This window comes from Hemiscyllium ocellatum, chromosome 39 (genome assembly GCF_020745735.1).
Source record: "Hemiscyllium ocellatum isolate sHemOce1 chromosome 39, sHemOce1.pat.X.cur, whole genome shotgun sequence".
Taxonomy (NCBI): domain Eukaryota; kingdom Metazoa; phylum Chordata; class Chondrichthyes; order Orectolobiformes; family Hemiscylliidae; genus Hemiscyllium; species Hemiscyllium ocellatum.
In genome coordinates, this window is record NC_083439.1 from 18,655,176 (window position 1) to 18,678,436 (window position 23,261).

The window sequence follows — 23,261 nt, forward strand, 5'->3', positions numbered from 1 at the left end:
GTCAAAAATAAAATGATGTCTGGTGTGAGTAATCTCCAATGTTTGATCTTATATAAAGTACCCTGCCTATACAGCTCACAGAAGTGTAGCTTCCGTAACTTACTGGTTAGTTGAGCAATCAGCATCCAACATTTTAGAGAGACAAGTACTGAATGGTCAGACAAGATTAGGAATAAACTTTGAAAAAGATTTCCACTCAAAAAGTGTTACATTAAATAATAATTGAACACTTTGCTGTGCACAATTGCAGTAAATTGCCAATCAAATGTGTGTTTACAGACTTGTCTGAGGAATACAAATGCGTCATGTTACAAAAGTCTACCTCTGGCCAAGCAGCATGCAAAGTCATTGACAGCACAGAATCCAGTCATTCAAAATTTGCAGGTATGACTCAAATGAAGCACCAAATACATAAGCCTCCACCAGCTGTGTCCTGTAATTATGGTATTAAGAGGCTTTAAACAATATGGCCTAAGGTCTAAACAGTTTGAGGTTTTTTTCTCAAAACAATTTTGAAAAATGTAGATCAACTTTTATAAGTTGGAAGAGGCCAGTTTTAATCACCTTCTTCATGGGAAACGTGGGACAGAATCGACCTACTTTAATGCTGTCATACATGACTTGCAAACAAGTGATATCTTACATCACTGCCAGCAATGCTGCAGGACCTGTGGAATGGTTTCAGTTTTAAGTTTTTTTTATTGCAGTACTTGCCTTGTGTCATTTTAACAAACTGAAAAACTGCATACCCAGAGGAGATCTCAGAAACAGCAGCAGCTGCCACACTCCCTGAGCAAAATGGCAAGCGGATTCTGGATAGGTGGTGAGGGAGCAGCGAGAAGGGTGGAGTATGGAACAGACAGGAATGAACAACAATGGTCACTCAGCAATAATGCCAGCTGCACGGACTTTCTGTTCCAGCGAATTTACAGAGGAGACAGCATTATAATTACAGCACTTTAAATGACCCACTCTTAGAAAAAAAAACTTATGAAAATGTGTATTTAAAAATAGAATATTAAGCCAGTTAAAACAAAGGTAATATTAACTTACAGGACTTGAAAGTAAGGGCAATCCAGTGCATGGGTGAAAAACTTTAGTTGAAACCCCATCTAATGAACGTCGATTTTGCTTCTTCCAAAAGTTGCCAGAAGGTTTCAAAGGAGATTTTGAAAAGTTCTTCTGCAAGAAAAATGTGCCCCATTATGGACTTACAAACTAAACAGAAAGTAATGGATATTTGGAATTTTCTGAGGTCTTTGAATAGTAGTAAATGACCAATAGTTTATAAAGACTTAAATAAGGAAACATTTTCACGGTTGGATGCTGCACTTGGCTAAAGTGTTTCAATCTAGTCCTGAATAACTGGATGACAGTTCCACTTAACGCCTTGGTAATATTTCAATGAGGCTGTGTGCTGCACATTTAATTCCCAGTTTAAATTTCACCCTGGACCTTGGGAAACTCAGCAGCTAAATGACAGGGTGGACTCCCGGATCCAGAAATTAAGTACCTTTCCACTTAACTGCTCGAGTCAGCTTATGCTGTGAAGCCCCTCACTAACCCGCAAGTCTGTCACAACCTTGTACTGACTAAACCCTCCTTTTCCTCACTAACCCTAATCTAGCCTCCAATATCTCCCAGTCCTTGATTGATAGTTGTAGTGGGAGATAAAGACAGAAAGTGCACTAATCAGGCTTACTTACTATTTTTTTTACTGCGACACCTGATCACAAAAAAGCCCTCCATCAGACTTCAAAGTTAACAATAAAGCAATTGTATCTAGTTGCTTGATGCTGGCATTGAGTTTTAAAAACTGAAAAATTTGTTTCACAATCTCCCATTGGCATCCTTCATCTTCATGGTCAATGTTCTTCACCAAGAGGTACATGTGCATTTGCAAGCTGAGATATTTAACTGCTTAGGAACAGTGATGGATAGAAAACTCCCATGGGCTGATTTGAAACTGCTATGAAATACTGTGACAGTAAGGTAGTTGTCTTTCATAGCACTCCCATGAGCCAGTTTCTGAACTATCCAGATGTTCCCAGTTATTTTCAGCCTAATTTGAAACAGTTGAGTTCTGAATGAAAGTTACGCAAGACAAATTAATTATCCTATATTGCAATCAGTGCACAATTATAATATTCATAAAGGTGCCAAACAACTGTAATACTGAATAAATCACATGCAAACAGCTCAGTACAGTAACAAGAATGACCAAGAATTAATATTGTACATTGAATTAAGATATCATAAAGTAGGACTTTTTTTACTGAAATTAGATTCACAAGTACATATATACAAAATCTAAGAAACTATACCACTTAACATGCAAATCAATTCATTTATTCTAACTTGCAAATATTTGTATTATTTTGATCCATCACTTCTAGGACTGTAATACTACTGTAAACCAGCATTTGCCTCTTCCCTACACTTCCTGCTGTCCAATGCTGAAGAGAGTCAGCAGCAAGGGAAACAGAGTTGGGGTGGTGCATGACAGAATGTGGGAGGGGAGGGGAAAAGGTGGTGGAAGGAGACAAGTTAGCGGGGAAGTTTGCAATCAAAGTCATAGAAGAAGCAAATGGGACAAGACCGTGTGGACAGTGAGGGAAGCAAACCAGTTATGAAACAATGCATGACATACTGCAGGGAAGTGGGAGAGAACGGGGGTAAAAGAAGCGGCAATGGCTGTGGGAGAAATGAGGGTACAGTGAGGCAAGCAGGAAGGGACCACGTGCAGAGTCAGGTGAGGTGCAGCGTATTGCGAGGTGTCATTGAGGGTCAGTGAGCAAAACAGCAAAGGTCTGCAGGGGCAAGGCAGTGAAGAGAATCAATACTTTCTTTTAACATAAAGGAGGCAGCTGTACGGGATGGTGCTGTCAGTGATGTTAAAGGTTCTGACATGGCATCTGGACATGAGGACAAAAAGGACTCCCCTAGCTTTTTGTATCCACAACCACAACCTTATATACCTAATCACCCAAACACCTATGGAACTCAGAATTTGCTCGAGTTGCCTCCCAAGCACATAATGAAAGGTCCCAATTAAGTGTGATTACTAAAACAGAAAGTGCCAAGAGTGTTTGGAAGATTGATAAAACTCATTAAACTTGAGTCTGCATATGACTGAAGTTAACGCAAGGCAAGAGCATGGTGAATATCTTTCCATAATATTAACAAATTGTTGCATTCCAAGCTAGTCAAATTAAATTGCTTCAAGATGATTAATTGCCAATGGAGTGGAAAGTAAAATGTTCTTACACTATGCACCTGAGATCCTCCAGGCTTTTCTTTACAGTCTCCAGTAAGTCTTCTTGGCACGGCTGAATTGCGGGTGCACTGTAATGAGTCACAGCTCTGATTTTCCACATCGGTTTTATCCTGCTCTCCTTTCTTTTTTGAACTAACAGCTTCTTTGGCTGCAGGTTGTATTGTGCCAAAGTAACCATCACTGGACGTATCCAATTTATTGCTTTCAACTTTGCAGCAGGAATACCCCAAATCTCTGCGGTTTGCAGAGGCTGAACACCAGGGATGTGAGCTTTCTGTGTTAGCTGATTTATTTTTTGCATTGTTTATGACGTTGTGAGTACAAGTGCTCGAATCCAAGTTACTAGGATAGGAACAGTCTGATTTTTCTCTATTAAATGTACTTGCATTGTCAAGTTCTGAGATACCATGGTGTGTATCAGGGGTATGTTGATGTAATTTAGAATTATCTGTACAGTTCGCAAAGTCCTCATGGAAGGAAACAGGACATAATGACTCTACTGTAGTTTTCTTATTGATTACAGCGTTGTCAGATTGTGGGCACTTGCAGTTCACTTTACCTGTGTCAAGGGTTTGTGACGGGTCTGATTTATTATGTTTATTTACAGTTCTTTCAGCAGGACATTTTGTTTCTGATGCTCCACTGTTATCAGTAGCAGAGTCCACTGGAAATAGTTTTCGTCGTGTCTGTGATTTTGGGCAAACTGTTTTATCAATGCCAACTTTTACCTTTCTACATAATGTGACTGGGGTATCTTGGGAAGAGGTCCTGCTCTTCTCCATGCATCTGTTTTCGAGGAAACTGCTTTCAGTGCAGGCAGCCGAACTGCAAGGAGTCTCTTTCCCTCGGCTTTTCAGGCTTTCTTCATATGAGCTCTGAAGTAGTTTTGCACTCGTTGAACTTGGCTCTTGCACTGCACTAAAAGGACTTCCAGCAGTATGTGTATTTTGTTCACAATAACTCAACTGTTGGGCAATTCGTGCAATCACTTCTTCCCTTTCTTGAAGCAAATTTCCTATCAAAGGGTTAATCTCACCTGACAGAATAGGAGAAGATGTACTGCTGGTTCCATTGGAATCTGTAGCTGCAAATGACTTTAATGTCTTCATAGTTTGGCTCTCATATGACTGTAGTTTAGTTATTTCAGTAGCATTTGCCCAATTGCAACACTGAGTCTTAGTCTGTGAATTTCTGATTTCAGGTATTTTGTCAGAATCACTTGTTGATGATTTGCCTGGTTCCAAGATCTCAGGAGAAGGACATTTTCTTGTGTTTACTGTATTTGTTGATAGCGATCCATGGTTTCTGACAGCTGTCAATGTTTGCTTATTATACTTCTGTTGTACCCCTGGCATACAGTGCTCTTTTCCACTGGTAGATTGAGAAGCATCTTTTTCTTGACTGGGAATATTTTTCCCATAGAAACTGATAGTACTATGGATACTGCACGTCAACAGTGGGTAGGTAGGCTGCCTGGGCAAGGATAGAACACTCACTCGCAGAGCCAGGTTATGGGAAATATTAGGAATTGGAAAGACATGTTCAACTGGAGGCTGGGTAAAATTTAGCAACATATCTTCATCTGTTGCACTTATTCTGAAGATTAAGCAAAACAAAATTAACAAGTCACATACAAAAATATAATCGGTGGGGAAAAAAAACTTATCTAATGTATCATTACACCTAATACTGAAACAACAAAAGCTAAAGCCTGGAATTTCTATAAGTGAAAGGGTTTCTCATCACTGGAGACAAAAGCCAAGGTGGGTGTATACCTTCCTTTGGTGGGAAGTGGGAACTGGAGTTGCATTTTATAAGGTACAGTTAATTTAGTGGCTGCTATTGGGCTTGCCATCCTTTAACAATAGTGCCCCTTGCTCACCCATTCCAAAACAGTTGCTAAACCAGAGGACCAGCAGCAGTGATCTCACTGGGAGTGGAGGCTGCTGGTACGAGAGAGGAAGAGTCCACATTGACAGATAAATCCCCTCACAACCAGCACAGCTAGTTAGGCAGGCCCTGCCAAGAGGTGTGCAGTCACAGAGGACAGGAGGCACTGAATGCCACAGAATTAGGCACTGCTCCCTGAGGTTCCATAGTGGGCTAAAGAGTGTCCAAGGAGAGCCTCCTTATATCCCCAGAGCCCAACAGGATTTACCTAGTAATCCCCTAACATGCTGAAGAACAATCCACCATTGCTTCTATAGCTTCTTTAAAATGCCTGGAGGCATATTTATAAAATCCTTTAATATAAAACAAGTTGTTCTTAATTATTTGTACTCTCCATTAATCTTGTCATGCTATCTGCACTTGGACTTTGAAATTTCTCTGGTCATCCTTCTTGACACATAGGAAACACCTGACTTAGATGCAAATGACATTTCCCAATATACTTTTCACCACTGAACTTCATCTGCCACAGTTTTGCTGACTCACTTAATGTGTCAACATCCCGACTTTCTGATCCCATTTACACCATAAACTGCCCTAATTTAGCGTTGCCTGCAAACAGATATAATGGATCTCTCTTCCTTAATTATATTATATTATACAGTCCCTGGTGATCAGCACTAATCACATCCAGCAAATTGGAGTATATATTCAGCATCCTCACTTTCTATCCCATATGTCCTCACCAATTTTCTCTATTTGAATGTGTTACCTCCATTATCATGCCAGGTTAATTTTGAGGTACCGCGTGGACACGTCTCTCCTCATCTTGCCCTTTGCTTGTCAATTGATGTCCTTCAAGCTATACATAATCAGTACAGAAAGATGCCTACATTTTTTTGGGGGAGGGGCTATCGCTATTATTTATCATCATTAATTATCTATAACAAGAAAAAGAACAGGAACCTTTCTTTTTGAAATATACTGTTCCAAAACATGAAAACACTATTTATTTACTCACCGGTAAAGAATATTGCGTGGAACAGCACCTTGTGATGCACTCAGCCAAGCACTCAGCTGAGAAAAAAAGACATATGAACGGACAGCTTGCAGAAGACTCCTCTCTTCAATCAAACGATCTCCAGTTCTGAAGGTTTAAAAATAAGAAACTTTAATAGTATTATTATAACAAATGTTATGATCTCAGTTGATGGTAATACTGGACAAGTCAGATTCCAGAGTGAAATCCCACTGGAGAGATGACAAATTTTATTTTTACATTTTGTTTACTGTGATAGTCGCTGGACATATTCAAAAAGGAGGCTACCAATATACTTAACAATATCAAAGTTATTGCACAAGGCAAAAAAAATCTTTATTTCACACAAGTTTAGATTCAACCCTGTTAACTTCAAAAAACAGTCTTGTATGTATTCAAAACTCAGGGGTCACCCAATTTCCATTTTAAAGTTCTTTGTTCAGTTAACATGGTTATAATTGGTTTCTTTCTAGAAAATATCTGTGTTTTTCATTAACTAATGTTTTTTCATGAGATCTTTAAATTACTTAATCTTATTAAATGTGTTTCTTAAACTCATACATTCAACAGCCACATAGGATGTCTTCCACTCTGACATCTTAAAGCGTTCTCTTACTAGCTTCTAAGCCAATCCAGTCTGCCTTGACTGTTTTGGAGACTGCTAAACTGCACTGACGATATACTTTCTTCAGAATGACCTGCTTCTGTCCAAAAAGAAATCTGCTCACAGACTGATCTATCGAGTAGTTCTCTCCTCCTACCTGAAAGGCAAATTATCTTTGAATCAATCTCCCTGTGTCATTGTATATTTGACAACAGCCCAAATTTTTCCTCTTCGACCCTTGTTTCAACTATTCAACTCAAAGATTGTTTTTTAAAAGCCTCTTTTCAATGCATGTAAATAGATTTCCTAACAATCCTTCAGCAGAGAGGTAATGCAAAATGAAAATAAAACTGAACTGCCCTTAAGCCACAGAACACAGAAATTTAAATCAAAATTAAAGCTATACATAGTCCTATCCACTTTACAATAGATTCCAAATAATAATAAAAATAAATTACGAGCCTTAATAACACCTTCCTGCAGAAAAGTCAACTTTAAGAGGCATTTACAATTTTCTATTACACGTTTCTCTTATCATTACACTTATTTTACTTTAGCAGATTTAATTTTGACCAAAGTAATACTTACATTAAATAGACATGGAGTTTCTATAATTATCACACTCTGTAAGCCAGTTTTGGTCATGATATTTGTTTTCTTCCACTAATATCTCTTGATGCTATCTGCATAATATTATCTATACTGGTTGTGTGAGGGATTTTGTGGTTGCAGCATTAAACTCCAATGAAACAAACAGTCTCAAGTTCTTGTTATGAAACATTTCAAGAAAAATCAAAAGGTTATGAGCAACAAAATTATTAGATATTTAGATTTCAAAGTGCGGTAAAGCCAATACCAAATTCAAAGTCTCTTTCTCTACAGAATAATTCAGCTAGCATTATTTAAATTGCAATAAAAATAAGTAAGTGGCGGCTCAATCCCCATTTCATTCCCCTGTAGTACCACTCTCAGTAGTACTGGTAAACAATGTAAACAGCTTAGCATAATTCGAAATTGCTACAACTAGTGCAAGGCAGTCCAGCTTTCAAATTGTCAGAGGTCTTTGACAGGCTTTCGGCTATTGCAATTTCTTGTCTTTATCAACTTGTCAAAAGCACCATTACAGTGCTGAAATTCAGAATGAACTGTCGATAAAATCCACTCATGCCAATATATCATAATATTCTGTGCTTGTCTTAGACATGACAGATTCTAAATTAGCCCTTAGTTGCTTTTTCTAAGAATTATTTTATCTTGTCCCAGTGTAGCCCAAATAAGTCAGAGCCATATAGCATGGAAACAGACCCCTCAGTCCAATTAGTCCATGCCAACTATGTTCCCAAACTAAACTAGTTAAGTGGACCTACCGTGCCTGCCTCTACTACCTCCGCTGCCAATGTGTTCCAGGCACGTACCACCCTTTGTGGAAAGTACTTTCCAAGTGCATCCCCCTTAAACTTTTCACCCCTCACCTTGAATACATGACCTCTCGCGATTGAATCCCTCATTTTGGGAAAAAGCTTATCTCTATCCAGCCTGTCTATACCCTTCATGATTTTGTAGACCTCAATTAGATCCCCCCCACCCCCCCACCCCTCAATCTCCCTTTTTCTAATGAAAACGATCCTAACCTATTCATCCACATCCTTTTGGTGGTGACCAGAACTGTACACAGTATTCTAAATGCGGCCGAACCAAAGCCTTGTACAATTTTAACATGACCTGCCAGCTCTTATACCCAATACCCCATCTGATGAAGGCAAGCATACCAAATGCCTTCTTGACCACTCTATCCACCTGTGCAGCCACTTTCAGGATACAATAGACCTGAACATCCAGGTCTTTCTGCTCATCAACTTTTCCAGAGGCTCTTCCATATACAGTATAATTGGCTCTAGGATTAGACTTCCGAAAATGCATCATCTCACATCTGCCTGGATTGAACTCCACCTGCCACATCTCTGCCCAACTCTCCAGTTATTCTTTATTCTCCTGTATTCTTTGACAGTTCCCCTATGCTTTCTGCTAGTCCACCAATCTTAGAATCATCTGCAAATTACTGATCAGACCAACAATGCCCTCTTCCAGATCACTTATGTACATCACAAACCACACTGGCCCCAGCACTGATCCCTGGGGAACACCACTGGTCACCTTTCTCCATTTCGAGAAACTCCCTTCAACTTCTACTCCTCTCTGTCTGCTGTAGCTCAATCAGTTCTTTATCCATAGTCTAGTGTGACCATCAGCTAGCCGTATAACATCATACAAATTCCCACATGACAAATATCTCTTATTGCAAAAGATAAAAACCCTTAACAACAGTTTTTACTTTTAAAAAGGAAGTCTTCTTCCATTCCTCAGCAAAAGTACAAGCTCTCCTGTCCACTATTCTGTTAATTGCCACCTTGACAATATAGAGATGCTTGTACTTCTGTAATTTGTTGAATCATCAAAAGTTCCTTGCTCCTGATAGGAACACCCAAGACGGCAAAGTCTGGGGTGAGATGCTAGACAAACTGCAGTTCAAGAACATTGGCTTAATTGCATATCCGACTAGCTATGAAGGCAGAAGGCAGCTACAGTGGGAGGGTGATCCGAGTAATTGAAGTTTGATGTATCATCAAAATCTGACCACCAACTCATTAAGACTGTATGGACAATTATAATGCCAAGGCCCCAGCTTGAAACAAAGTGATGCACAGTCACCTGCCAAGGTTAATTTGTCAAGTTATGTTGTGACAGAGGTCTCCTAAAGTGGACAGGGCTATGAACCTGGTCATGAAAGTACACACAGGTGACAGAAGCATGAAGACCATTAGACTCTTGTGTTGGGACAGAGGTGTCTTTGAGCAACAGCATTTGTGATTGAGGAATCCTCATGTAAACTCTTCTCATCCCAAATTGGTAGATAACTAGAAAAGGTGTCCTAAAAATAGACAGTTGCACTTACCCCTGGTTGGGGTACTATCTCACTGGAATCACCAACTGAACGTTTAAAGAAAGATAACACTTATCCTTATTACTTATTGGTGCATATGATGAATAACAATGAGCTTTCTGTCCTGTTTCTTTCATTTACTTCAAGCAATACCAGGCTGAGGTTCAACACTTCAACAGTGGAAGGTAAATTTCAAACAACTTCATCTCCCAAATCTAAAACTGTCAGCACCAGACAGTTCACCTTCAAACACCATAGGATAAAATATACCACCCAAAAAGTACATATATAAACAGATCTTCAAATTGAACACCCTCATAGCATTTGTAATAAAACCCTACTCTGCTCTACACACAAGTACGTAAGTAAGGTACCAACTTTTTGGATAATACTGAAGTATTCTCAAATCAAAAACACCAAGTGGATGATTCATCCACTTGCTAAGAATCCCAGCATCACAGATGCCAGGCTTGAGTCAATTCCACTCACTGCACGTGATTTCAAGAAATGGTTGAAGGCTCTGGATACTGTGAAGTTTACAGGATCAGACAACATTCCAGCAGCAGTACTGAAAACCTGTGCTCCATCTAGCTGTTCCAGTAGAGCAACATTGGCATCTACTCAGCAGGATAAATCCAACCCAGCATATACTATCCCATCAATCTACTCTCAAGCATCAACACGTTGATGGAACAGAAAATTTTCAGCACTTTCAACTGGCATTTTCCCAGCACATACAAATGGTAGCAGTCACTGAAGATCAGTCATCTCATTCCCAGGATATCACTGAGGAATTCCTCAGGGTAGTGTCACAGACCCAACATTTTCAGTTGCTGCAATGATCTTCCTTTGACCATGAGGTCAGAGGGGAATATTTGAAGATAATTGTCCAACGTTAAAAACTATTTACAATATCTCACACGCTGAAGTAACTAGTGTCAACTTGCAACAAGACTCGGACAACATCCAGGTTAGCGCCAATAAATGGCAAACAACATTTATGCACACAAGTACCATGCAATAACCATCTCAAACAATAAAGAACTTAACCATCTCCCCTTGAAGTTCAGTAGAATTATCATAACTAAACCCCCATCTATCAATATCACCGATTTATCACTGATCAGAAACTGAATGAGATTAGTCAAGAGATTAGTACACAAGAGCAATTCAGAGGCTATACGGCATATAACCGTCCCTCCAGTGCCTGTCTACCACCTACAAGTCAGGAGTGTGATGGAATACTCTTCACTTGCCTGGATGGGTACATCTCTAATATCACTCAGTAAGCTCTAAACCATTGAGGACAAGGCAGCCACTTGACTGGCACACCATTAACCATCAACAATAGCAGCAGCATGAACCATCTACACAATGCACTGCAGTAACTCATCTAAGTTCCTTCAGACCCACTGACAGCCCATGGACTGGACAGATTTGTGTAAGGAATCTCATCACCATTTTCAACAGCTATTAAGGATAGAATTTTAACACTGGCCTAGGCAGCAATGCCTACATCCAATGAACAAATAAAAAACTTCAACTTTAAAGCTCTTTTCTGGAGGCTAACAACAACATCCTTTAGAAACACAACACAATCCAAATAGAACAGTAGAAGATTATGAGAGAAGCTCCTCCAGCATCAGAAGTGGTAGTACTAGTAGCACATTTATTAGTGACATGGAGGTGCCATTGTTGGACCAGGGTGGACAAAGTTAAAAAAAAATCACAACGCCAGATAATGATCCAACAGGTTTATTTGAAAGTACAAGCTTTTGGAGTGCTGCTTCTTTGTCAGATAGCTAGTGGAGCAGGGCTATAGGACGCATAATTTATAGTAAAACATCAAAGTGATAAAACAACCATTTCAATGTATTAAACAAATCTAGATTGCTCTTAAGTCTTTAATCACTTAGAATGGGTTGCGGGTTTCAATTCATTAACATGTAAATCGCAGAACTTCTCTCAAGTCACAATCCCAAGACAGCTGCAGGTGACATCTCAGCTCAGACAATGCATCAAAGGTGGAGTCTGTCTGTATTCCAACCTTGAGTCAGACTCATTCTATTTCCAAAGTAGGAATTTATAAAATGTCACATGGACTGTCTGCCTACAGATTGAGTGCTTTTTGAACAACGTAGAATGTATCTGCCAATATAAATCTGCAAATGCAAATTCACCCCATAGACTTACATGTGTGCACGCGTGCAAGTGAGGGAGTGTAAGGGAGTGACAGAGACATCGTGAGTGTGTGTGTGAGAGACAGAGTATATGCCTGTGAGAGGGTACGCATGAGAGTCAGAGTGTATGGGGGTATGTTGGACTATAACCTAGTGTTGTGATTTTTAACTTTGTCCACATTTACTAAATAATAATAATAACAACAGGATGACATGAGCCAGGATTTCATCGGATTGTGTGTTATAGATGTACTCTGGTTCTCTGTGCAGAAAGGGAAGGAGACATGCATGATCAGCAAATCCAATTTCAGGCCATTCTGCATTAACTAACTGTAGTCATCCTGCTCCAAGAATATTTATTCTGTTTGCAGAACCTGATTAGATAGTACCAGACTGTTATTTAGATTAGCAGCAGCCGAAGAGTCGGCAGACACATTTGAACACCCCAACCAAATCCATAATCTAGGGATAGGGTAAATAGATAAGGTCTTTTCCCTGGGCTGGGGGAGTCCTGAACTAGAGGTCATAGGCTTAGAGTGAGAGGGGAAAAATTTAAAAGAGACCTAAGGGGCAACATTTTCACGCATACGGTGGTGCGTGTATGGAATGAGCTGCCAGAGGAAGTGGTGGAAGCTAATATGATTAGAACATTTTAAAGGCATCTGGATGGGTATATGAATAGGACGTGTTTAGAGAGCTGGCAAATGGGACTAATTTAGGAAAACATGGACAAGCTGGATTGAAGGGTCTGTACCTGTGATGTGTATCTGTATGACTTTATATGTAACAGCACCAAGTTTGCAAAGCTTCGGCAAGTACTTCTGTTCAGCAATGTAAGCGCCTATGCATATTCTATAAGCAAAATACCCTATTTCAATAATTAAACTATTTTAAAATGTTAAAAATTAAAACATTTATAAGCTAATACATCCATAATTTCAGCATTAGAATAATTTTACTATGTAGGCTTCTGTACATCAGCATATACTGCAATATTTTTGTCACTCTGTTCTCAGCACAGTCAAGATTTCATTTTAGAGTGGGTTAAAAAGAGTATAATGAATGAAAATATATGGAGAGCACTGGGAAACACTGTTAGAGATGACTACAAAACCAAATTTAGTCATAATAAGGCTCCCTTATACTTCATACACAAATTATCTGACTAGAGATCAATTTATCCCAATGATAGTTGCGCCAAATTATCTATTTTGCATCTATTAAAGATGCTAAATCTTTTACCCACAGTGAAACAAGATTATTAAACCTAATCACTGAGTACATCGTACCAAAACAAATTCCATAACCAAAATACAACAGCAGTTGATTCTTGAAGTCTTACAATGGTTTCGGTGTTGTATTCTTTTCTTCAACAGCATTGTTCATTTTTTCACAAAACAAAAGAAGGAAAATAAGATGACCACTAATTTGGTAGCATTTTACAATAGTGAAGAACAAAGACTCACTGTTTGGGCACTGACTGTAAAGACCACCTTTCCAGCAGCAAAGCATCCTGTTTGATAGCAGGGTCGTTTATATCACTCCCCTCCGTGGATGGACCGTCAGTGTCGCTATAGCAACAGTCGGGAAGCAACATCACTTCAACCATGATGGAAATATTATTCCTCCACAGAAGCAAAACCCGAGACCTGGTTCTTCTAGCCTGACAACACTGTCAAAATACAGGGGGATATAAAATAAAAGAGAAATTATGAGCCAATGTGAAAACAAAACTTTTCAATCAAAATCCAACTTGTCCACATTGACAAGTTATTGATTTATGTTTTTAGTTTGGAGAGAAATTAACATTTAATATGAATTGGATATCTTCTATTAAAAAGTTTGACAAGAACATACTTGTGGCACTTTTTCAATGCATTCGTGTTTTGTACTTAATGACTGTCCAAGTTGTGCTGGAGGGCAATGAAATCCTTCTGTACGACCTTTCACCGAGCATTCTGGAGTGCGCCCCTCAGTGATCAGCAAGGTCAAGGAAAGCAAAAACTCCTCAGCATCGTATTCAAAATACTCATCTATTGTATCTGCAAGAAAAAGAATAAGTATTTAACTACATAGGACTCCTTATAAATCCCATTAGCCTTCCCTATCTTATTGTACACAAGAGCTAGTATGAAGAAGCTGGATATTCTAAACAGTATTAATCACTGCAGGAAGTGGCTCAGCAAATGTTTGAAACACAATAAATAAATTGAGCCATAATCTGGGCTAACCACGATTAATGAAAAACAGGACTAAAACGTAAAAAATTGACAAGGATCATTTGTGGTCATCTCAGATGTTTATGACAACTAAAATAGCCTATGATTTCTTGCAGAGGCTTTTTAAATCAAACTAAAGTTTGGCAGTTGTTCATTTTATTTCAGGCACCACTAAGAAACTTAATTACCTTCAGTATAGATTAAAAGCATTCATTTACTAATTGTGAAAACCATTGTTCCTCTTTGAATGTCAAAATGCCTACATCACATCACACACAGTGAAGGATTCATAATGAATATATACTGGGTCCTTTGTTACAACTGATACCAAATCCAGCCAATAATTAGAAGCAGGAATTAAAATTCAGCAGTTCATGGCAATTATTACTGCAACAGTCATTGTGCAAGTTGTGGAGCCCTTTGTGGTTTTTACTGTAAATTCTGTGATCAAATTATCTTTTTGGTATAAAGCATAACACTGAAATATCATTTTGCAACTAATTTTGTTAAGAAAAATTCAAAGAAAGGAATCAGAAATATAGTCCAGGGGGTCTTCAAAAATTCATCTGCCTGATCATAAATTCAATTGTACAGCAATTACTTTCTTTATCACAACAAAATGTACATCCAAGATGGTAACACCGGTATGGTAGGTAGTGTTCAGGCTCCTGAGCTTGTCTGCGCCAGGTTGGCTGCATCCTTCTCTCTTGCATCTTTTTCATTTCTCTATTTTCTGGCATCGTGGGGAAGCCAGAGTGGAGGCTGGCAGGTCATTAGCTGCGGCAGTGGCAGTGCCTAGTGTGAGGAGTCCTGGCTGCAGTAGGCCTTGGGGATTCAGTGGGTCGTTGTCTGCGGCAGTGCTTACCAGGTTGTGATAAGCCTGTAGCGCGTAGAGTCCTCAAGGCCTGGGACACTTTGCAGAAGCCCTCAAGCTGCGTTGGAAGACCCCTTTTACAGAAGATGAACTCTATTTCTTTTTATTCTTTTTGTAACTCAAACGGAGCCAGATCGTGGTAACATTTTTTACTGTATATTTCTAGATATATGTGGCAATAAATAATCCATAATTCTCAAAGTCATTCTGTATGCAATGCAACAGAAGGTAGCCTGTATTCATTGTAGGAGCAGAGGCAGTGTTACTATGGTCTGTCTGGAATATACATTTCTTCAATTTGCTTTACAACATGCTAAAAGTTTAAGTTTGTTGGAGAAGACACCCTCTTGGGTTCAGTAGCATCAGGTACTTCCATACACAATCTGAATGCCATATTCAAATAGAGTTGGCTTACACTGCCTTCACTGTGCTCATACAATAATGATGGTTTATAGCAACACCTGCATATTTGCAGCCCTATTTTATACACACATACTTCTTCACACTGTTCATTCAGCTGCTTGATTTCACATCAAGCAGGCATAAATGACAACAGTTACAATAGATGAATCCAAACAACAGTACAGATTTACCTCAATTCGTGCTCGTCTCTGGGTTGCCTTAACTTAAACATAAGAGCCAAGGGGAGAACCTCTGAGTTGTCTTGTAGGGTTTTCTGAGTTTGCTCTCTTCAAAGATAGAGATCAAAAGGATTTTTCAACTTAGGTACAAGGTTTTTTTTGAAAAAAATTACTTGAATAAACCAAAAAAATTACTGACTGTTTAGACTCTCAGACAAATAAATAGAATGGTTTACATCTTTGGCCTGAAAGCCTTTCCTATAAATTGAGTACACTTGCAACATTAAGGTTAGTCGTTTTCAAATTCCTTTTGTGGAAAACAGGCAAAATTTCCGATTTATTTACTTATCAAGAGAAGTTACTTTTTTTTGGAACTTGCTGCGAAATTTACCAAAAGAGATGAATGATCAGCTTTCAGTGGTGGCATGATGAATGTTTATGAGGAGTTCCTCTTACTCTTCTTGGATCCGTGCCATCTACCCAAATGAGTAAAGTGAGGCAGTTGGGCCTTGTTTTAATATCTTATCCAAATGATAACATGCTCAATAATACAGCCTTCTCTGGACACTATGTAAAAAAAAATTCAAATTATCACAACAGGCAGAATTCTCAGTCAGAATTCAGGACCTGACATGAAGGCAAGATGGAAGTCAGAAAAGTGCAGCGTGATGTACAGTTATCTGTTGTGATTTCCCCTCGAATGGCCAAATTAATGGCCAGAATGTAGGTGCAATATCCAATTAAAGATGGGAAGTTGGCTTTCAAAGCTCAAGGGGCAATAAGATACCCTCCAGCACAGAGGAACAGCAGATTGATTTTTCAGGTACAAGTGTGGGAACCCCAAGATTTTGACTTTAAAATTAAAAAAAAAACATGTTCCCAACAGCTAGTCCACCACTGTGAAAGGGAACTTCTCTCAGAATTGAGCAATTCAAAGCCTGCAGGAGTGCTGGTTTCCTGGTCTGTAACTGGGAGGGCGAACCAAGGCAGCTACATTAAATTAGCATCTAATAATAGGGCTTAATAAGAATTCAACAAGGTCAACTGACACAGGTAGCAGTGCTGCTCCCCCTTTCCAGCTCTGGGCAAAGGCCTGGTACAAGATGATGCTGGAAAACCAGCATGTCAGCTTGAATCTTCACAGCTGTCTGTTTCTGTACTGCGTGCCCCCATTGGTTCACAACCTGGAGTTGAGACTAAACCTGGGCTCTTCGCATTTACAATTGACAGCAAAATATGGATCTCAATGATAAACCATTTTTGAAAGACATGAAATATACAGTCTTTGGATGCAAATTTAGATGGAAACTGCACCTTTCAAAATAATAAAGTTTATAGAAAATAAACCACCAATATGCTGAAAGCAGCGTTTCATCAGCCACTTATTTTACAAATAGGAATCAAAATTTCAAGGCAAGGACAAAAAGCACTATTCATGCAGTAGGCTCTTGTTATCAAACCACTATTAATCTAACAATATGGTTATTGTTACTTACAGTGACAAAGAAATTGTCATATGAAAAGGAGATACATGCTTACTGAGGCACAACTAGTTCAGATAAATGCCAAAAAAATACAATTTGAAGAAACAAAAATTGCTGGAATAAATTCAGTAGGTCTGGCAGCATCTGTGGAGACAAAGCAGAGTTAACCCTTCAGGTGCAGTGACCCTTCTCAGAATTGATTGTAGCTAGAAAAAGGTTGGTACTTATGAAAGCAGAGAGAGAGAAGGAAGAGTAAACGATGGTGGAGATTGAACCAAGGGAGAGAGAGAAAATCAGTTGGGCAGACAAAGAAATAGGGAAAGGTCAGTTTGGGAGAATGAATAGCTGCTAATGGGAATCGTGAATGGCTGACAATGGTTTGTTTCCGATAGTAGCCCATACGATGACAAGGCCTGGTGTGTGGGGGTTGGGCTAAGAATATGGGAGAAAACATTTAAGTCCTGAAATTTTTGAACTCTATATTGAATCCAAAAAGTTGTAAGGTTCCAAAGTAGAAAATGAGGTCCTGTTCTTCCAGCTTGCACTAAGCTTCTCTAGAGCAATGCAGTAAACCAAAGACAGAGATGTTAGCCAGGGAACACGGTGGTGTGTTGAAATGGAAGGCAACTGGAAGATTAGGGTCATTTTTGCAAACAGAACATGGGTGTTCTGCAAAGTGGTTGCCCAGTCTGTGCTTCATCTCCCCAGTTTACAGGAGACCACATTGTAAGCAAATACAATTAATTAGATCGAGTGAGGTGCAGGTAAATCACTGCTTCATCTGGAAAGTGTGTCTGGGACCTTGATTAGTGAGGACAGAGGAAGTGAGTGGGCAGATATCTCACTTTCTGCAACTGCAAGGTCAGATGCTTTAGGAGCATCCTGGGGTTGTGGTTTGGATGGTTTTGCCATCCCACTGGGAAGTGGCAGAAATGGCAGCTAATGATCCTTTGGATGTGGATGCTAGTGGGATAGTAGGTGAGGTTGTGGAAGAGAGAGAGAAAAAAAAAAGAGGGAATGAGACCTGAGGTGCAGGAAATGGGTCAGACATGGCTGAGGACAACCAACTCCCATTCCTAGACGTGATGGTACAGAGAACACCTCACAGAGAATTCACCACAAAGATATACGGGAAAGCCACACACACAGACCAAGTCCTGAACTATGAAAGCAACCACCCCAACACACACAAAAGAAGTTGCATCAAGTCACTATTCAAAAGGGCCACAACACACTGCAGTACACCAGAACTGCAAAAAGAGGAAGAAGAACACCTATACAATGTATTCGCCAAAAACGGATACCCGCGCAATTCCATCAACAGATGCCTAAGGGAGAGACAATGGAACGAGGACATGCCGCAACTCAAAGGACTAGCCACACTACCATACATCAAGAGCATTTCTGAACTGACAGCCAGACTACTGCGACCACTAGGACTCATAACAGCACACAAACCAACAGCCACTCTCAGACAACAACTCACCAGGACAAAGGACCCGATACCCAGCATGAGCAAAACCAATGTAGTGTACAAAACCCCATGCAAGGACCGCACAAAACACTACATAGGACAAACAGGAAGACAGCTAACGATCCGCATCCATGAACACCAACTAGCCACAAAACACCACGACCAGCTATCCTTAGTAGCCACACACTCAGATGACAAGCAACATGAATTCAACTGGGACAACACTACTATTATAGGACAAGCCAAACAGAGAACAGCCAGGGAATTCCTAGAGGCATGGCACTCATCCACAGATCCAATCAATAAGCACATCGACCTGGATCCAATATACCGACCACTGCAATGGACAGCTGGAACTGACAACCGGAAGCGGCAGATTCAAACCACTACAAATGCCAGAGGAAAGATCACAGAAGCGCTTCATAGGAGGCTCCCAAGCACTGAGGATGTCACCTAGATGACAGGGACAAAATGTCTGCAACACAAATTCTCAGCTCAGTGACCAGAACCACAACAACGAGCACCCGAGCTACAAATCTTCTCACAAACTTTGAACAATGAGGACCGTGTCAACCATGGTGGTGGGGAATCCTCTGTTGAGGAAGGTGGTAGACATTTCAGAGGCCCTGTTGTAGAAGCTGGCATCGTCTGAACAAATGCAACTGAAACAGAGGATCTGGGAGAATGTATTTGTGTCTTTACAGTGGGAGACAGTGAGGACGGCAGATGCTCGAGATCAGAGTCGAGAGTGTGGTGCTGGAAAAGCACAGCAGGTCAGGCAGCATCTGAGGAGCAGCAGAATTGATGTTTTGGACATAAGCCTGATTCGTGAAGGGCTTATGCCCGAAACGTCGATTCTCCTGCTTCTCGGATGCTGCCTGACCTGTTGTGCTTTTTCCAGCACCACACTCTCAACTGTTTACATTCTCACACCCTGCCTACTGTATAGTCAAAATGGGTCAGCCAGTCAGGCAGCATCCAGGGAGCAGGAAAGTTGACGTTTCAAGCATAAGGTCTTTATCTCAACAGCCTCACATTCCTGATGAAGTATCTGTGGGAGTTGGTGGAATAATGGTGGCCAGCCTATCCCCACAAATGGAAACAGATGTTGAGGAGGGGAAGGGAGGACTCCACATGAAGATGAGATTGGGGTGGAAATTAAAAGCAAAATGGATAAATTCTGCCAATCAACGAGAGAGGGATGCAGCACTGATGATGTAATTAATGTCCTGGAGAAAGACGTGGGACTGAGAGCCAGAGTAGGACCAGAACAAGGAATGTTTCACGCACCCCACAAAGAGACAACAGTCAAAACTGAGACCCATGCAGGTACCCATGGCCACACGTTTGATATGAAGAAAGTGGGAAGAGTTAAAGGAGAAGCTGTTCAAGTTGATGGCAAGCTTAGCCAGTCAGAGGAGGCTGGTGGTGCATGGGACAGTTCAGGCCTTTTTTTCCAGGAAAAAGCAGACAGCCCTGAGACCATCCTGATGAGGGGCTGGTCTTTGCACGTCCACGGTAAAAAGTGGAGCCCGCAAACTGGAAATTTTGAAACTGATGTAAAGCGTCAGAAGAATCACAGATGCAAGTGGGAAGGGATTGGACTGGGGATGAAAAGAAATCAAGTCGAGGTAGAACGGATGAGTTCTGGGAGGTAGAAGCAGACAGAAACAATGTGTCGGGCTGGGCAGTCCGGTTTGTGAATTTTGGAAAGAAGGTAGAAGCAGACTGTCCGGGACAGGGAGACTATAGCGAGAGATCACCAGATAAAATGAGATTGGTGATTTATGGACACAATAGCCTGGCCTTCCATGGTGAGGTCATGATGGCATTTTGTCAGTTTCAGAATTTGCAGTTCACAGAGCCCAGCAGCCTCCTCTTTGGTTTCTTTTTGTACAGTACTTATTAGAATAATATCCTATAACCTCTCAAATGCAGAACCGTCATTCAGAATTTTTTGTGTGTGTGTACTTCTGATGTCTCCGAGGACAGACACAGAGCGCACGCGCACACACACAAGCCCCTCTTCACAATTTCTGGTTGAGTCACCAGTGCCTATGATTCAGAGATGCTAACACAGGATAAGTTGCCTTAACTACAGGCAGACAGAAGAGAAACACAGCAAAGTTAAAACACACCACTCCTGTGAATCAATGAGTTACATTTGCTGACCTCTGCTTTTGTTAAGTCAATGCAGAAACATCCTAGGTCTACACATCACTCACATGTGCTTTTTAATGTCAAAAGGACAAGAACACTGGCAACATGGCAAATTCAACATTTCAATAGTTTTCATTTCTACTTAAAATGTGTTGTCTGCACTTGATGTCTCAGGTACATACTTTATTCAATTCTCACACTTATGGTTAAACGTTCTAAGATTATTCTGAAATCCACAAATGTTTTGGTTCCTAGCAATCCAGACGGGATGCTACCATCCTTTATCTATGAAGTGAAAAACTTCACAGATTCAACAGCAGTTTGCTTTTTTTTTATTAATACCCCTTATACTACATTTGTAGTCAACTAGATTTGCTAATCAGCAATCTAATGAGGAAAAATTGTGGTTTTTTTTTTACTTTTCATGTATCTATTCATTTGATTTGATCTGTCCACAGTTAGCAATCTTCACTTTGTTTAAAATTTATACGTGGGAGACTATTATTTTGACTCCAGTCTTCTCACCAGCATAGAAATTACCGTTTAGTAGTGTTCTTTTGATACTACTAATGAAAGAACATCAGTTTGAAATATCAACTGTTTCTCTCTTCACTTTGCTGCCTAATGTTCCGAGTACTTCCATTACTTTAATTCATACTGCATTATGGTGATGATCGGGGTGTGTAGTATAAAGAGAAAAACAATAATTTAGGAATGGGTGAGTTTTAAATGTCTTTACTTCCTCAAACAGCCACAATTAATTACACAACTATTTATATACTCAGGCAGGTACTGGGATCACAGAAACACAGCTGGAAAATGTGTTGCTGGAAAAGTGCAATAGGTCAGGCAGCATTGATTCTTCTGCTCCTTGGATGCTGCCTGACCTGCTGCGCTTTTCCAGCAACACATTTTTTAGCTCTGATCTCCAGCATCTGCAGTCCTCACTTTCTCCTCACAGAAACGCAAGCCTTAGAAACAGTACATACTGCTAAACACAGTAAATAAATTACTACTCATTAATAAAGTATTAACAGACAGAAGGTCACAAAGATTTCGTTGCAGTAAAGGCAGTTTTTTTAAAAACGTGGATTGATTTGTAGTTTGCATTCACTGGAAATTGATAACGTCTCTGAATACACACTTGAAACTGAAGAATCAAAAAAAACTTTTCAAAGGACAAAGTAAAACAGAAAAGAGCTTAAATGCAATGTAACAAAACAACAAACAGCAAGAGGAACAGGCACATCACTTAACAGATATTTTACCCCACATTAATATAACCAATACCATACACATCCGAAACAGGATTACCTCAATATCAATGTCACACTTGGCAATAAGAGAGAATAAAGCTTTGTTTTCAGGTAATGAAGTACAAGACCAGTGCCGTTCAGTGGGTATCTCATGCAACAAAATAAACAAACCAACTAGCTGATGAAGCATGTTCATATAATTGAGAATGCAGACAACTGGGAATACTTAACCTCAAACAGAACACACCCTATGTTTTAGTATTGCTTTAGCCAAGTTTATAACATAAACTAAGTATTATTGAAATTACTTTAAAATTCAAAAAGATTACTTCTTCTTACAGAATCTTAGTAAGTCAAATTTATCTTTTAAATGTTCACATTAATGATATATGTGGCTACACTATCGTCAGGTGAATCCTACAACAGGTATATGAATTATTATTTTTCTGCTCCAGCCTAATACACATTGTATATCCAATACTTAAGCAGAAGACATGATTCAGCCATATGACAGAGTGCATTCACACCAGTATCAACAATCCTTTGCGAATCAGATATATCTGCTTGCATTTATTGAGTCTCCAACAATGTAGGAGATGTTACACGGCCCTTCACAGAATGTGAGCAAAATGGAGACCAAGCCAAAAGAAAGAGGAGAAATTAAGACAGCTAGCTAAGAAAAACTTCAACAAAAACACAATCTTAAACGGAGATAAAGGAAGTGGGCAGGAGATGATGGTCAGGGACGTAAATCAATGGGACCCTTAAAAAGCTGAAAGCATGGTACCATTGACACAAAAGGGCTGCAGCTGTATTGAAGCCAGACAGATCAGGGTGGAGTCTGTGCAGTCAGAGCAGGTTATGGAGTGAAGGGGGCAATGTATCAAGTAACTATTATGATAATCAAGACTGTCGTGGTTTATTTTTGAATATAAAACTTCATCATCCAATTACATTAGAATGCGGAGATATAAAAATATTTTAATTATTGAGTAGTGCAGTTTTGATGTGTGCATTTAAAGGCTGCAGTCCTATAATTTTACATATTGCATAGTAATTTCCAAAGTAAACAAGTTAAATGTACAGGACACAGACTTTATATAAATCATCGGCTAAGAAAGCTTCAAACTCCAAATAGCAAATCTGCGAGTTTTGTTTTACGATAGTACATTTCTTGATTTTTAGATTAGATTACTTACAATGTGGAAACAAGCCCTTCGGCCCAACAAGTCCACACCGACCCACCGAAGCGCAACCCACTCATTCCCCTACATTTACCCCT

At 39.8% G+C, this 23,261-nt stretch overlaps 1 protein-coding gene across 1 annotated transcript in view; it reads right to left on the reverse strand.

Moving 5' to 3' along the window:
- Positions 1 to 23,261, reverse strand: part of atosa (atos homolog A) — a 70,257-nt gene that overhangs the window by 21,460 nt on the left and 25,536 nt on the right. The window contains exons 2-6 of the mRNA XM_060853046.1: positions 13,789 to 13,973; positions 13,398 to 13,603; positions 6,189 to 6,314; positions 3,268 to 4,873; positions 1,054 to 1,182 (exon numbers count right to left, since the gene is read on the reverse strand). Of these exons, the coding sequence (XP_060709029.1) occupies positions 1,054 to 1,182; positions 3,268 to 4,873; positions 6,189 to 6,314; positions 13,398 to 13,540 (2,004 nt within the window). The 5' untranslated portion in view covers positions 13,541 to 13,603; positions 13,789 to 13,973. The remainder of the gene's footprint in view (positions 1 to 1,053; positions 1,183 to 3,267; positions 4,874 to 6,188; positions 6,315 to 13,397; positions 13,604 to 13,788; positions 13,974 to 23,261) is intronic.